The 16,533-nt window shown below is 42.9% G+C and overlaps 1 protein-coding gene across 1 annotated transcript; it reads right to left on the bottom strand.

Moving 5' to 3' along the window:
* Window positions 1-249: 249 nt before the first annotated feature.
* LOC109898683 (forkhead box protein J1-A) lies at window positions 250-6,060 on the bottom strand. Its single transcript, XM_020493761.2, has 3 exons — window positions 5,841-6,060; window positions 4,404-5,049; window positions 250-3,493 (listed from the first exon to the last, which is right to left on the bottom strand). The coding sequence occupies exons 2-3, from the start codon at window positions 4,992-4,994 to the stop codon at window positions 2,630-2,632; spliced, it is 1,455 nt and encodes a 484-aa protein (XP_020349350.2). The 5' UTR covers window positions 4,995-5,049; window positions 5,841-6,060; the 3' UTR covers window positions 250-2,629.
* Between the last annotated feature and the right edge of the window lie 10,473 nt (window positions 6,061-16,533).

The raw sequence follows: 16,533 nt of genomic DNA, 5'->3' as shown, positions 1-16,533 counted from the left end.
TCTGACTGAGCACAGACAAAAGCCAGAGAAAGACCCCAATCCACTGCCTGAGCACAGTCACCCCCGAAAAGAGATGAGCAGGAAAAGGCAAGCGTAAATCACACCGACACACACACACAGAAGACACACTAATGGGGTGGAATCAGGAATGTACAGAGACAAAATAGAGACAGGGAGAAAAAGATGAAAAGACAGCTAGAAATCTTCAAAAGCACCGCACCCAGATGTACAAAAATTAATGTCAACTCATTCAAGTTTGAAGGTTTTTTTTATTGTCAAGGAAAAACAGAAAAATAAACAGAGTATGAATGCACACATGAATGCATATCTTCATAAAAAAAAAAAAATCTTGAGGTATGATGCCAATAGGGTCAACTTGGATGACAAGTGTTTTGGAAGAGCTAATACACAACTGACAAAATATAGTAGTTAATTCACTTTTAAAGGAGGAATTTCCTTCCATCAGAATGTATTCATACCGTACCACACATTAAACCATGAACTGGGTCTGACTAAGTAAACTGCATTACTACCCTTCAATATAATGTAAAATAGACCAAGTATCACTGTACATTGATTGCACTTTCAGACTTCATGGTGGATTTACAAAACTAATAAACCAGGAGTAGTTATTCTGCAAGATAACGACTATTAGCACATTTTAATATACATGTTAAAGGTCGACTTTGGGCAAAAACACAAAAATAGCGGCTTTAAACTGTATAACTGATCAATGCACCATTATACTAGGTCATTTAATGCTTAAAAACACAAACAACAATTTATGAATAAGATATTTGGCTACAGAAGGGCCATTTCTTACCGATCTCTACAGCTTCTTTCCAAACACAACTCATGTGAAATGACATCAACACACTGGAGGAGTCACTGGCTAGCTAAAGTGGCTATCTTAGCTAACAAACTACGTCGGTCGCGGCATGCATGACCAGAATGACACTTCGACGAACCACCAAAGGTACACCCCATGTTTTACGTTTTTTTGTGCCATAAATCAACCTTTAAGACTCACTCACTCATGTCTTGAAACCATGTGATTGGGTTTAGTAAGACCAGAGGAAAGACAAAGAAATTTCCAGGTAAAGGTCGACTTGAAACAAAACAAGAGAGTATCTCATAACTCAACATTTGTTCATGTAATTCCTGCTTGTTTATGTCATCATTTTTGCATTGTCTCCTGTTGACCAAAAGGCCTCCATCAGCTTTCCTTGGTGAAAACACTGCCGGTTTTCTGTTTCCAAGTGTTGTTCTTTGCACATCTAACCTGAAGGTCGGGTATTCATTGACAAGCCACTGAAACCATTGCAAAGGAGAAGCTTGCCTTGAGCTATTCTGCATTGGAATGAACTTGTCTTTATGACATCCAGATCTGTCCTCTACTGCTCTCTGTAACTGGTTAACTCACTGAAATTAGTTGAATTAATGATTATTAAATATAAATTTACACTCTGCTGATAATATGACAATCCTAAGCTTGCTAAAAACAACCCGTTTAAAATGGTTCTGCATACATTTAGTTAAAGTGAAAAGATCATTATTCAAAGAATGCATTCAGAAAGTAGTCATTATAGAAAACCCCACACATAAAACAATTTTAAGTCTAAAAAGTAGTAATTAGTAGTAATTTGGCAAATATCTCTTCATTGATCATCATAGTATTCCTTTCACTTCAGTTACAGATATTGTATATTGATATTAAATAGACACTAGTTTCAGAATTTCATCCAAATGTATCCACAGAGCGTTAAAAGTCAGACATTCAGCATTTCAGTAGAAAATTCAGTACAGGACCGAAATTCCTGAAGTCTGATGCATACATTCCATAACCTTCTCTGGGATTTTAGTATGCATCAGCATTGTGATCATTTTAATTCCTAAACAATAATAAGAGATCTTCACAACAAATAATAGTATTCCCTGTGAGGTGGATTCATCTAAACCTTTATGAAATATTCAGCATGCTAAACCACCTATTCTTAAGCAGCTAAAACGTTGCATCACTGTCAGGTACAACACCTCAACTCATCATTAGCTATTGGCCTTGCATCTCGAAACTGTCCATAACTTTCAAAGAGTACAGTCACTGTAAAGTCTTACTTTGTAATTTCATCTAATGCTAAAAAAAAATTACATTTCTAAAATGTTGATTCCAATGTTCTGTTGCTCACCTTCTGCCTGCATGACAATTCCTCTATCCACGTCAACCTGCAATCCATTCAATACCACATATATATTCAGAATGTAAACAAAGACATATTGGTGGTTTTCCTGTCCTGAGACAGGAATATTTTGTTTCTCTGTGAGCAAAGTCTTATTGATAATGTCTATTATCCAATGTCATGGTCCCAACAGTAGGTTTGATATAGTTTTTGTCCAGTAATCGTTTGGAATACTGCAGTTCATTGTGGCATTTTTGCTCTGTAGGCATTAATGATGTCATCCATTATTGTACCAATTTCAAAAAACATCATCTAGAAATCTTAAACACATGCATGTGTAAAAGGTCCATTTAGTTCATGTGGTGCCTCTTTTTTTAAACAATAATCTAGTAGTGTCATCATCACAGTATAGTCAAAGAGTCTTGAAGGCCAAAGAATTGGTGAACATGTCTTTAGAGAAGATACTCTATCTTACTGCTGAGGTCACCACCGAGGGAATCTCCCAGGTCAAAGAGCTGCTCCAGGTTGACTGTGGAGCTGCACAGGAAGTTGGTAGATCCCTGCTCCTCTTCCTCTGGCCAGGGGCTCTGCAGGAATGCTGTGGCCAGGAACGTCTCCTCAAAGTCTGCTCCGCTGCTCCTCTGGGTCTCCGCCAGCACGTGGCTGCTGCCTGCTGTCCCCGCTGGGGCCTCAAGGGGGCAGATGTGGGTGCCCCGCACCATCAGGTCCTCCTCCTGGGGGATGGGGCTCAGTGGACCTCCTCCGTCCAGACTCAGCTCCCCACTCAGTGCAGAATCCAGGAGGGCGTCCCAGTCAAAGTTCCCCTTCAGGGAGCCCAGTTCCCTATACTCCTCCAAAGACAGCAAAGGAGAGCTGGAGTGCCGGGGGACTTTGACCATGGCAGTCCTGGAGCCCAGTGGGTGTTTCCTCTTGTGTCCAGGGCCTCCCTTTCTTATGGGCCATGCCCCCAGCATGGTGCCTTCGGCCAGACAGGGGTCCCAGTTCTGGTCGGCTCCAGTGGCCTCTTCAAACTCTCTGAGGAGCTGCTGAGCCTCTGGATTGACACATAGCCCACTCTGGCTGCCTGTGGAGTTACAGAGGCCCCTGGGCAGGGGCTGGGGGTTGGCCCTAAGCCTGTTCTGCAGGGCAGGGTTGATCTGGACAGGGGGCATCCGCCTCTTCTTGTAGGCCCCGTTGAGGAGGCGCTCTGCGTACTGGGGATCAATCTTCCAGAAGCCCCCCTTCCCTGGCTCATCCTTCTGCCGCGGAACCTTGATGAAACACTTGTTCAGAGACAGGTTGTGCCGGATGGAGTTCTGAAATAGCGCATGAGGGGGACAGGATTGACATGGCAGTACACATTCAGTCCTGCTCCATCAAATATATTAGCTTGTGTACCCTTGCATTCAGCCTTACAAGGTGCTCAACACTACCCCCCCCCCCCCCCCCCCCCCCCCAACTAGTGACCTGCTGACCTTTGTTAAATATTATCTGCCCCATGCACTGGCTTACAATAACAGAATGCTCAGGAAATTAGTATAACTTCTGGACCTGGGGAGTATGGCTAACGGCTTAATTAATCATTTATCCAGAAAATTAAACTTTTTCCAGAGAATGTATTCCCTTTGATGGGGAATCTTCACTTTTGATGCCATACTGCCCTTCCCCATACTCCCCCATTGCCTCTCGTTGCTCAAGCAGAAAACCTGGGAGCTATTTCTGAAAAATAATGTAATGGGTTTAAAAACACACACACACTAAAATGTGTGTTGTGGGGGATGAAGTCTTCTTAAGCAAGATGCCCACTGCCAAGTAAGGGGAAGTCCAAGGCAGTATTTGCTACAATCTTTGTAAATTACGGGAGTATTTGCTGCCATCTTTGTACCATGAGAGCCCTTAATTCCCATAAACCATAGCTGCTAATGCTTGTTCAGAATGTGGCAGACGGCCCAGAGCTCTCAATATACAGAATTTGGAAAGAACTGTGTTCTTACTCGTTCCTGTTAAAGAAAACCCCAGCTGCATCTTGGCCCCACTCCAAAACACACAGAGCCCTCTGTCGCAGATGCTGAAGAGGACTCTCTCTCTCTGTCTCTCACTATCTGGCTGCTCGAGACATAGTCAAGTTACGAACGTGACTGAGAGCCTCTCACAGGACCTAGTCTAAAGCATCCTATTAGAGCCATTTTCAAGTGTGTGTGTGGGTGTGACTTTAGCAACATTTACCTGCCAGGTGGGGTCAGCATGGCGGAAGTAGCAGAAGTTGTCAGTGATCCACTTGTAGATGCAGGAGAGGGTGATCTTGGTCTTCTTGCTGGCCTGCATGGCCATACAGATGAGTGTGGCGTAGGAGTAAGGGGGTTTGATATGAGGGTTTGTCTTGTAGTCCACCTCATCGGGGCAGTGACCATGGGCCACCAGGCTAGGGAGAGCTGACAGGGACTGCATCCTACAATAGGCTGCTGCTGTGGGCTTGCCTGGGGTGAGGGGCATCCCTATGGATGCAGGGTCACCAGCCAGAGGGGAAGCGGGAGCCTCGGAGCCCAGCTGCTGATGGCCGAAGAAGTGAGGCTGTTGGTGAGTGGAGAGAGGAGCCTGTTGAGGCCCATTGGCATTGACAATAGAGAACTCCTGCAGCCACTGCAGGCTGGTCAGGCTGTCATCCAGGTTGTCAGAGCCCCCAGTGCTGCTGGAGCCTGCTGAGGCTGAGCTGCCGTCCAGGTCCAGCTCCTCAGAATGAGCAGCGGCAGTCACCACTTCCTCCTCCAGCCCCACCGAGCCCTCAGGCCAGGGGTCTGCACAGCTTAAAGACAGCATGGTCCTCCCTCCGCTCCGATGGCTAAAGCTCACCCCTATACCACCAGACAACAGCCTGACAAGGAGAAAATATACACCCGACATGAACAAAGCTGAAAAGGACAATGATAGCCCTATTTGAAAACAGAGCCCTTTGAGCCATGTCAGGGGATAAATTGAAATAGTTTATCTCTGTGGTAATGGCACGTTCTATTCAGTGACTTGTAGAGAAACAAATTGTAGGAACAATAGCTGCATGTAGTTGAGATCTTTCAAATGTTGATATTTGATTAGAAACTGCTTAACAAAAGGAGTGCATGGGTTTGTAATCCCAGAATAAAGACTGTTATTCATGAAATGATGTGCGAAAGACCTGCTATGTTTATTCTCACTCGTTCCGATGTTGACTGTCTGGAGGTCATAGAACCTTTGCGAAAAGTGATAGGTAGGCTAGACTGCGCTACTATCTACACATAATAGTTTATAGCCATAAAACGGGACTCTCCACAAAAAGGCTGAGACAAAGGCACTGTTATAAACTCATATATGTCGAGTGAATTTATGATAAACGACTCAACGTGATCAAATAGAGTAGGCTATAGACAAATTAATGAATTGTACCAAATCAGATAACATTTGAGATTATTTAATTAAAGTGTTTCAATTATTTTTTTTTTATATGAAGATGCTTATAGCTAGCTGGTAATTTAACTTTACAACAAAGCCTTACAATAGTTACAATTAACAGCTTTGTATTTTTATGGCAAGATATCAATAATAATTTGCTACAATTTAATGATAACCTACTTCATTCTAATATGTTTTAATTTTTAAAATAAATATAATGTAAAAACATGGCAAACTTACCTTGATCTGATATACTGCTGAGAAAATACCTTACAATCCAAATGGCCAATTGATAAATTATTAATCTCGTTTTAGCCTTGAGGATTTGCACCTGTTGAAAATGTATGAAAAAATACCTCAAGATGTCTTTGGCGCTCTGATGCGCGCTTGTTCAATTCAACGTCTCAAAAACAGGTCTTTATAACGGTGGCAGCGGCTAAGGATCTCTCCGGGGGCAGTTTAATACCTGGTGCAGGAGGTTTGTCCGGCAACCATAGAAACGGTACACCCATTGTAAACAGCTTCCCGTTCTTCTATTGGCTTGGTTGTTGCTATAGTGCTTCATTTTTAATCAGTCTCACTCAGGTTTGTTCGTCACGCAAGTAAATCCAAGGGAGTTGGAAGGACATAGGTTTTAGTATTTTATTTATTTTTTACAAATCAGATTGATCTTTATCCCATCAGATGAGTTTAAATGGAAAATGGAAATTGAGTAAATGTGTTGAATGGAACGGTTTTGACATGCAGCATAAATAGACATTATCTAAATGTTCAAGCAGATTGAGTTGGTATAATAATACAATATATATTTATATTAATTTGAGTAGGGTATTTAACTCAATACCTTGCAGACAATGGGGCTTTGCGACAACTTTTGGAAGTGAACTCTGGAAATAAAAAATCTGGGGTTTTTTTGTCCCAAAAAATTGTACATGAATTGTTCATCCTAAACTTTGCAGAGAAAGGCAATGAGGAGCAGAGAGTAAACTCTGAGTGGCATTGAAGATAAGACATTTTGGAGTGTTTGACCCAGTTCTGAGAAAGAGTTGTCAAAAAAAAAATGATAAACAAAAAAGCAGACATCCAGCTCTGGAGTGGGGACAGAACTCAAGAGATGAGGAAGCCTTTTTTTTTGCTTTACAGTTGCTTTTGTCAAGAGTCTCAGGAAACCACTCAGCCACACTAATAGAGCGTCCAAAGGGGCCAAACTTTTTGTTTCTCTTTTTTTCATTTTCTGTCTTATTAACAAAAGTACATTCCTTCACAGACGCACACCCTCCTGGATGTCCAAAGGGTGCATCCAAGTTCCAAGACCCTATCGCAGGGGTGCTAATTCATTCAATCATAACCAGTTACGATTGTATAATCCTCCATCATCATAACTTGTTGCCGTCATATGGTAAAAATGACTACAAAAATGAATCGATCACAGATTAGAAATGGTACCATACATGTAGCTTACACCAAGGGCAAAACTCTTGTGTACCTAGCACTCTCTACCAAGTTTTGGGAAGGCAGACAAGGAAAAAACAACAGACCAATCAGCGAGATCACTCCAGTCTGACAAAGAGAGAGAGAGAGTGATGGAGGATAGGATCAGGGCCAGTTCCCTGAGTACTTTCCTCTTAGTACCAGTCAGCCCTTTTTGCCACTCAACCGCGAAATCCACAGTCCATTGTTGGGCCCTGTAGGGCTGGTGTTCTGACCAGACCTGATTGTTCATGTCAGATTCTGAACCAGCCCCCGGCCCTCCTTGAGGTGAAGTGAGAGGTCAGAATAGCGAGCAGCCAATCACAGTAATGCTGACAGGGAGCTGAGTTGAGGTCTGTCTGGGAAATAGGGAAGGGGCAGAGATTAGACACCAATGAATTTGGCAGAGTCACAGCTGGACAAAGCTGGGGAATACCCAACAAACCTCAGCACAACTACAGTCTTTATTGCTATCATCAATCATCAGCTCAAACAAGATAAACTGTAACAAAAAGTGAATTATTGGGAAACTAAACTTGATGCATATGAGTTTAGTAAACAGCCACCTAAGGACATAGACACACAAAATAAATATGCATAGGCCACAGATTTTTTGAATTCATACAAGTTTTAGACATTTTCATTAATCAAACATGAACAACATCTGAGATATTGAATATTTAATCCCCTGTATAAGAATGACTTGCATCACATCACAAAATAAACTTCTCTCGAATTTTACTCAGGCAAACGTAGGGTTTGTGACAATGCGTTTCCATTGACAGGAGATGGCGCTAGATCATAGAAAATGACAGTGTAGCTCTGTTCTCCAAAGAGAACCAACAGCCCAATTGAGATTTTTGAACAAATAGAAAATATCACATTTATTAAAAAGTTTGATGTACTTTCTTTAAATCCTCAAAATATGTATTTGTGTAGTGTAATAATTTGTGTTGTGAAAAAAAGTGTTCTCAACTAAATCAAAAAACAAAATATACATATACAGTGCCCTCGGAAAGTATTCAGAACCCTTGACTTTTCCCCAAAAATGTTTTGTTACAGCTGTTTTCTAAAATGGATTAAATAAATAAAAACATTAGCAATCTACACACAATACCCCATAATGACAAAGTGAAAAGGTTTTTATACATTTTTGCAAATGTATTAAATCTACAAAACAGAAATACCTTATCTACATAAGCATTCAGACCCTTTGCTATGAGAATCGAAATTGAGCTCAGGTGCATCCTGCTTCCATTGATCATCCTTGAGATGTTTCTACAACTTGATTAGAGTCCACCTTTGGTAAATTCAATTGATTGGACATGATTTGGAATGGCACACGCCTGTCTATACAAGGTCCCACAGTTGACAGTGCATGTCAGAGCAAAAACCTGAGGACATGAGGTCGAAGGAATTGTCCGTAGAACTCAGAGACAGGATTGTGTTGAGGTACAGATCTGGGGTAGGGTACCAAAAAAGGTCTGCAGCATTGAAGGTCCCCAAGAACACAGTGGCCTCCATCATTCTTAAATGGAAGAAGTTTGGAACCACCAAGACTCTTCCTAGAGCTGGCCGCCCAGCCAAACTGAACAATCGGGGGAGAAGGACCTTGGTCAGGGAGGTGAACAAGAACCCAAAGCTCACTCTGACAGTGCTCTATTGTTCCTTTGTGCAGATGGGAGAACCTTCTAGAAGGACAAGCAGCACTCCACCAATCAGGCCTTTATGGTAGAGTGGCCAGACGGAATCCACTCCTCAGTAAAAGGCACATGTCAGCCCGCTTGGAGTTTTCCAAAAGGCACCTAAAGACTCTCAGACAATGAGAAACAAGATTATCTGGTCTGATGGAACCAAGATTGAACTCTTTATCCTGAATGCCAAGCGCCATGTCTGGAGGAAACCTGGCACCATTTATACGGTGAAGCATGGTGGTGGCAGCATCATGCTGTGGAGTTGTTTTTCAGCGACAGGGACTGGGAGTCTAATCGGGATCGAGGCAAAGATAAACAGAGCAAAGTACAGAGAGATCCATGATGAAAACCTACTCCAGAGAGCTCAGGACCTCAGACTTGGGTGAAGGTTTACCTTCCAACAGGACAATGACTCTATGCACACAGCCAAGACAATGCAAGAGTGGCTTCAGGACAAATCTCTGAATGTCCTTGAGTGGCTCAGCCAAAGCCCCGGACTTGAACCCGATCGAACATCTCTGGAGAGACCTGAAAATAGCTGTGCAGCAATGCTCCCCATCCAACCTGACAGAGCTTGACAGGATCTTCAGAGAAGAATGGGAGAAACTCCCCAAATACAGATGTGCCAAGCTTGTAGCGTTTTACCTAAGAAGATTTGATGCTGTAATCGTTGCCAAAGGTGCTTCAACAAAGTACTGAGTAAAGGGTAGAATACTTATGTAAATGTGATATTTCCGTATTTAAAAATAATAATAATTGGCAAACAGTTCTGGGAAAAAAAATATTTATCATTTTGGGGTATTGTGTGTAGATTGATGAGGGGGGAAAAAACTATTTAATACATTTTAGAATAAGACCATAACATTACACAATGTGGAAAAAGTAAAGGGGTCTGATTACTTTCCGAAGTCAATCTACTATAGTAGATTGACATACTCTACCAGTCAAAAGTTTGGACACACCTACTCATTCAAGGGTTTTACTTTATTTTTACTATTTTCTACATTGTAGAATAATAGTGGACATCAAAACTATGAAATTACACATATGGAATCATGTAGTAACCTAAAAAGTGTTAAACAAAATGAGATTCTTCAAAGTAGCCACCCTTTGCCTTGATGACAGCTTTGCACACTCTTGGCATTTTCAACAAGCTTCATGAGGTAGTCACCTGGAATGCATTTAAATTAACAGGTGTGCCAAAGTTAATTTGTGGAATTTCTTTCCTTCTTAATGCGTTTGAGCCAATCAGTTGTGTTATGACAAAGTAGGGGTGGTATACAGAAGATAGCCCTCTTTGGTAAAATACCAAAAAAGTTCAAATTATGGCAAGAACAGCTCAAATAAGAAAAGCGAAATGACAGTCCATCATTACTTTAAGACATGAAGGCCATTCAATCCAGAAAATGTCTAGAACTTTGAAACTTTCTTCAAGTGCAGTCAAATCAAATCAAATCAAATTTTATTTGTCACATACACATGGTTAGCAGATGTTAATGCGAGTGTAGCGAAATGCTTGTGCTTCTAGTTCCGACAATGCAGTAATAATAACGAACAAGTAATCTAACTAACAATTCCCAAAAAACGACTGTCTTATACACAGTGTAAGGGGATAAAGAATATGTACATAAGGATATATGAATGAGTGATGGTACAGAGCAGCATAGGCAAGATACAGTAGATGATATCGAGTACAGTATAACATATGAGATGAGTATGTAAACAAAGTGGCATAGTTAAAGTGGCTATTGATACATGTATTACATAAGGATGCAGTCGATGATATAGAGTACAGTATATACGTATGCATATGAGATGAATAATGTAGGGTAAGTAACATTATATAAGGTAGCATTGTTTAAAGTGGCTAGTGATATATTTACATCATTTCCCATCAATTCCCATTATTAAAGTGGCTGGAGTTGAGTCAGTGTCATTGTCAGTGTGTTGGCAGCAGCCACTCAATGTTAGTGGTGGCTGTTTAACAGTCTGATGGCCTTGAGATAGAAGCTGTTTTTCAGTCTCTCGGTCCCAGCTTTGATGCACCTGTACTGACCTCGCCTTCTGGATGACAGCGGGGTGAACAGGCAGTGGCTCGGGTGGTTGATGTCCTTGATAATCTTTATGGCCTTCCTGTAGCATCGGGTGGTGTAGGTGTCCTGGAGGGCAGGTAGTTTGCCCCCGGTGATGCGTTGTGCAGACCTCACTACCCTCTGGAGAGCCTTACGGTTGAGGGCGGTGCAGTTGCCATACCAGGCGGTGATACAGCCCGCCAGGATGCTCTCGATTGTGCATCTGTAGAAGTTTGTGAGTGCTTTTGGTGACAAGCCGAATTTCTTCAGCCTCCTGAGGTTGAAGAGGCGCTGCTGCGCCTTCTTCACGATGCTGTCTGTGTGAGTGGACCAATTCAGTTTGTCTGTGATGTGTATGCCGAGGAACTTAAAACTTGCTACCCTCTCCACTACTGTTCCATCGATGTGGATAGGGGGGTGTTCCCTCTGCTCTTTCCTGAAGTCCACAATCATCTCCTTAGTTTTGTTGACGTTGAGTGTGAGGTTATTTTCCTGACACCACACTCCGAGGGCCCTCACCTCCTCCCTGTAGGCCGTCTCGTCGTTGTTGGTAATCAAGCCTACCACTGTTGTGTCGTCCGCAAACTTGATGATTGAGTTGGAGGCGTGCGTGGCCAAGCAGTCGTGGGTGAACAGGGAGTACAGGAGAGGGCTCAGAACGCACCCTTGTGGGGCCCCAGTGTTGAGGATCAGCGGGGAGGAGATGTTGTTGCCTACCCTCACCACCTGGGGGCGGCCCGTCAGGAAGTCCAGTACCCAGTTGCACAGGGCGGGGTCGAGACCCACGGTCTCGAGCTTGATGACGAGCTTGGAGGGTACTATGGTGTTGAATGCCGAGCTGTAGTCGATGAACAGCATTCTCACATAGGTATTCCTCTTGTCCAGATGGGTTAGGGCAGTGTGCAGTGTGGTTGAGATTGCATCGTCTGTGGACCTATTTGGGCGGTAAGCAAATTGGAGTGGGTCTAGGGTGTCAGGTAGGGTGGAGGTGATATGGTCCTTGACTAGTCTCTCAAAGCACTTCATGATGACGGATGTGAGTGCTACGGGGCGGTAGTCGTTTAGCTCAGTTACCTTAGCTTTCTTGGGAACAGGAACAATGGTGGCCCTCTTGAAGCATGTGGGAACAGCAGACTGGTATAGGGATTGATTGAATATGTCCGTAAACACACCGGCCAGCTGGTCTGGGCATGCTCTGAGGGCGCGGCTGGGGATGCCGCCTGGGCCTGCAGCCTTGCGAGGGTTAACACGTTTAAATGTCTTACTCACCTCCGCTGCAGTGAAGGAGAGACCGCATGTTTTCGTTGCAGGCCGTGTCAGTGGCACAGTATTGTCCTCAAAGCGGGCAAAAAAGTTATTTAGTCTGCCTGGGAGCAAGACATCCTGGTCCGTGACTGGGCTGGATTTCTTCCTGTAGTCCGTGATTGACTGTAGACCCTGCCACATGCCTCTTGTGTCTGAGCCGTTGAATTGAGATTCTACTTTGTCTCTGTACTGGTGCTTAGCTTGTTTGATAGCCTTGCGGAGGGAATAGCTGCACTGTTTGTATTCGGTCATGTTACCAGACACCTTGCCCTGATTAAAAGCAGTGGTTCGCGCTTTCAGTTTCACACGAATGCTGCCATCAATCCACGGTTTCTGGTTAGGGAATGTTTTAATCGTTGCTATGGGAACGACATCTTCAACGCACGTTCTAATGAACTCGCACACCGAATCAGCGTATTCGTCAATGTTGTTATCTGACGCAATACGAAACATCTCCCAGTCCACGTGATGGAAGCAGTCTTGGAGTGTGGAGTCAGCTTGGTCGGACCAGCGTTGGACAGACCTCAGCGTGGGAGCCTCTTGTTTTAGTTTCTGTCTGTAGGCAGGGATCAACTAAATGGAGTCGTGGTCAGCTTTTCCGAAAGGGGGGCGGGGCAGGGCCTTATATGCGTTGCGGAAGTTAGAGTAACAATGATCCAAGGTCTTTCCACCCCTGGTTGCGCAATCGATATGCTGATAAAATTTAGGGAGTCTTGTTTTCAGATTAGCCTTGTTAAAATCCCCAGCTACAATGAATGCAGCCTCCGAATAAATCGTTTCCAGTTTGCAGAGAGTTAAATAAAGTTCGTTCAGAGCCATCGATGTGTCTGCTTGGGGGGGATATATACGGCTGTGATTATAATCGAAGAGAATTCTCTTGGTAGATAATGCGGTCTACATTTGATTGTGAGGAATTCTATAATCAGGTGAACAGAAGGATTTGAGTTCCTGTATGTTTCTTTCATCACACCATGTCACGTTGGCCATAAGGCATACGCCCCCGCCCCTCTTCTTACCAGAAAGATGTTTGTTTCTGTCGGCGCGATGCGTGGAGAAACCCGTTGGCTGCACCGCTTCGGATAGCGTCTCTCCGGTAAGCAAAGAACGTTACAGTCTCTGATGTCCCTCTGGAATGCTACCCTTGCTCGGATTTCATCAACCTTGTTGTCAAGAGACTGGACATTGGCAAGAAGAATGCTAGGGAGTGGTGCACGGTGTGCCCGTCTCCGGAGTCTGACCAGAAGACCGCCTCGTTTCCCTCTCTTTCGGAGTCGTTTTTTTGGGTCGCTGCATAGGATCCACTCCGTTGTCCTGTTTGTAAGGCAGAACACAGGATCTGCGTCGCGAAAAACATATTCTTGGTCGTACTGATGGTGAGTTGACGTTGCTCTTATATTCAGTAGTCCTTCTCGACTGTATGTAATGAAACCTAAGATGACCTGGGGTACCAATGTAAGAAATAACAAGTAAAAAAACAAAAAACTGCATAGTTTCCTAGGAACGCAAAGCGAGGCGGCCATCTCTGTCGGCGCCGTCATTCAACCATCAAGCGTTATGATGAAACTGGCTAGCATGAGGACAGCCACATGAAAGGAAGATCCAGAGTTACCTCTGCTGCAGAGGATAAGTTCATTACAGTTACCAACCTCAGAAATGGCAGCCCAAATAAATGCTTCAAGTAACAGACACATCTCAACATCAGCTGTTCAGTGGAGACTGCATGAATCAGGCCAGGTGAACAGACGATCTCTGCATGTGTTGTTCCCACCATGAAGCATGGAGGAGGAGTTGTGATGGTGTGGGGGTGCTTTGGTGGTGACACTGTGATTTATTTAGAATTTTAGATTTCAAGGCACACTTAACCAGCATGGCTACCACAGCATTCTGCAGCAATACGCCATCCCATCTGGTTTGCTCTTAGTGGGACTATCATTTGTTTTCAACAGGACAATGACCCAACACACCTCCAGGATGTGTAAGGGCTATTTGAACAAGAAGATGAGTGATTGAGTGCTGCATCAGATGACCTGGCCTCCACAATCACCCGACCTCATCCCAATTGAGATTGTTTAGGATGAGTTGGACCGCAGAGTGAAGGAAAAGCAGCCAATAAGTGCTCAGTATATGTGGGAACTCCTTCAAGACTGTTAGATAAGCATTCCAGGTGAAGCTGGTTGAGATAATTGGGCACCTGAATGGTGCAGTGGTCTAAGATACTGCATCTCAGTGCAAGAGGCAGTACCTGGTTCGAATCCAGGCTGCATCTGGCCATGATTGGGAGTAGGGCGGCACACAATTGGCCCAGCGTTGTCCGGGGTAGGCCGTCATTGTAAATAAGAATTTGTTCATAACTGACTTGACTAGTTAAATAAAGGTTACACATAATGTCAAGAGTGTGCAAAGCTGTCATCAAGGCAAACAGTGGCTGCTTTGAAGAATATAAAATATATGTTTTGGTTACTACATGATTCCATGTGTTATTTCATATTTTTGATGTCTTCCCTATTATTCTACAATGTAGAAAATAGTAAAAATAAAGAAAAACCCTTGAATGAGTAGGTGTGGCCAAACTTTTGACTGGTACTGTATATATATTTATCAAAACCCCTGCCTGTTATACACAGAGTTTATTCAGTGTTTCCAGTGGGCCCCAAAGCTATAGTGAAGGGGCTTTTCCAGGAAACCCTGGCCGTGTGCTACTTACACACTGAACCAGCATTCATAGCTCTGACAGAGACCCAAAAGGAAGATGGTGACTGACTCGTGAGTCACAGACTCAGGTTGGTGGGGGGGAACCAAGATGGAGGTCAACACGTGGGCAAGAAAACAAGCAAGTATCCCTGAGTATCTCTGAAAACAAAGTCCACTCTGTCAAGATCATGTTAATCATTGACCAATGAAAGTAGGGCTCCACCCCCTTTACTCTGTGTTTTGGGAGAGCCTACAGTCCTGGTATCTGAAAGCAGATGGTGATCTGCATGAGACAATAACAATTTTGGTTATGTCTCCCTGCAGTGTGAGTAATACAGTTATACAGAATATATATCACCCATTAAAGCAAGGGCATTTGTCCAGATAAGCTTTAAGGGGACAAAATAACGCAGCATGAGAACAGATAAGGTGGCCATTCAGCAGTAACCTACTTTTCAGTATTTTGAACTGACTGACCTCTCACATGAGCTTTAGATCATTTGGTCTGACCATTTAAAGCAAAGCGTCAAGTATTGAGCTATTTTGTGTGGATCAATGTTATATGCTGGCCATTTTGAGAGGAAATGTGTTGGGTTTTTATCCCAAAAAAAGATAAAACATGGGTAACCTTGAACGCTTGATGGTCACAGTGTATGACATTGTTTCATTGAAAATTAAATAACAGTGTGCCTTTCACTTTCTGGTTGTGTAATGTCAAAATGGCAGCATTGTCCTTATGTCCTTATCTTCTGTATGTTTGTTTCAAGTTTTAACAAAAATAGTCCCATGATTTTCTAGTGTAATGATTTATTTGCTGAAGCAAATTGCCTATTAAAATAACCCCCTCTCAGTGTGTTGCAGAATGAACAGAATAAGTCATTTGTTGAAAGTCATCACGATAAACACCCAACAGATGCTCATAACTGACCAACAAAAATCTCATAAATTATTTCCTTGAATAGTTCATTAGACCATTCTGGAACATGAGGTCACTATTCCCAGAGCTATCTTTCCATCGGAAAGAACATGTTTCCAAAGCCTTATTCCAAATGCTATTATTTGGAGTGAAAACATCTCCAATAATTAGTAAAGTGAATTTACTCTTCAGTTTCAAAATAAATGGGCCAAATTTGTAATTTGCTATTTGCTATGCAGAAAAAAAGTCAGAAAGAATAGAGGAAAGGTGGGATTTGAGATCCTCTGGGAACCTTTTGGGGACCCCTATAAATTAACATATTGTCATAATTGACTGTTTGAAGAGTTGTGTGTGTAGTCTCCAATCCATTATTAATAGACACCATCAAATTCACATTATCCAGGTAACACCCACCTACAATACATAATAGATAGTCTTCTCTGTCACGCTTTCACCTTTAATATACTGTATACCTACACCTCAGCTGAATTATTCAGTCTTGCATGGAGGGAGCTTGACGTCCCACTGCCTAGTGGATAGTACTCAGAGATAATCACAGAGAATAACACACGGAACGTGTTTGGGCACCAATGCAGACAGAAATGAATACACTTTTCTTCTGTATATGCTGTCTCATAACATAGTATCAGCTATTCAGAGACTCGCCGAAAGCACAGCACATTTATTATTATCGATGTATTTTCTGTTTGGGGAAAAAAAGTATGAACAGTAGGCTTTGCTCAGCGTCCATAAACTGTTATATTATCGACTACTGTTATTATGAT

This window comes from Oncorhynchus kisutch, linkage group LG6, assembly GCF_002021735.2.
Source record: "Oncorhynchus kisutch isolate 150728-3 linkage group LG6, Okis_V2, whole genome shotgun sequence".
Classification (NCBI taxonomy): Eukaryota; Metazoa; Chordata; class Actinopteri; order Salmoniformes; family Salmonidae; genus Oncorhynchus; species Oncorhynchus kisutch.
Note: the sequence above shows the minus strand (reverse complement) of the source record. Positions and strands in the feature narration are given on the sequence as shown.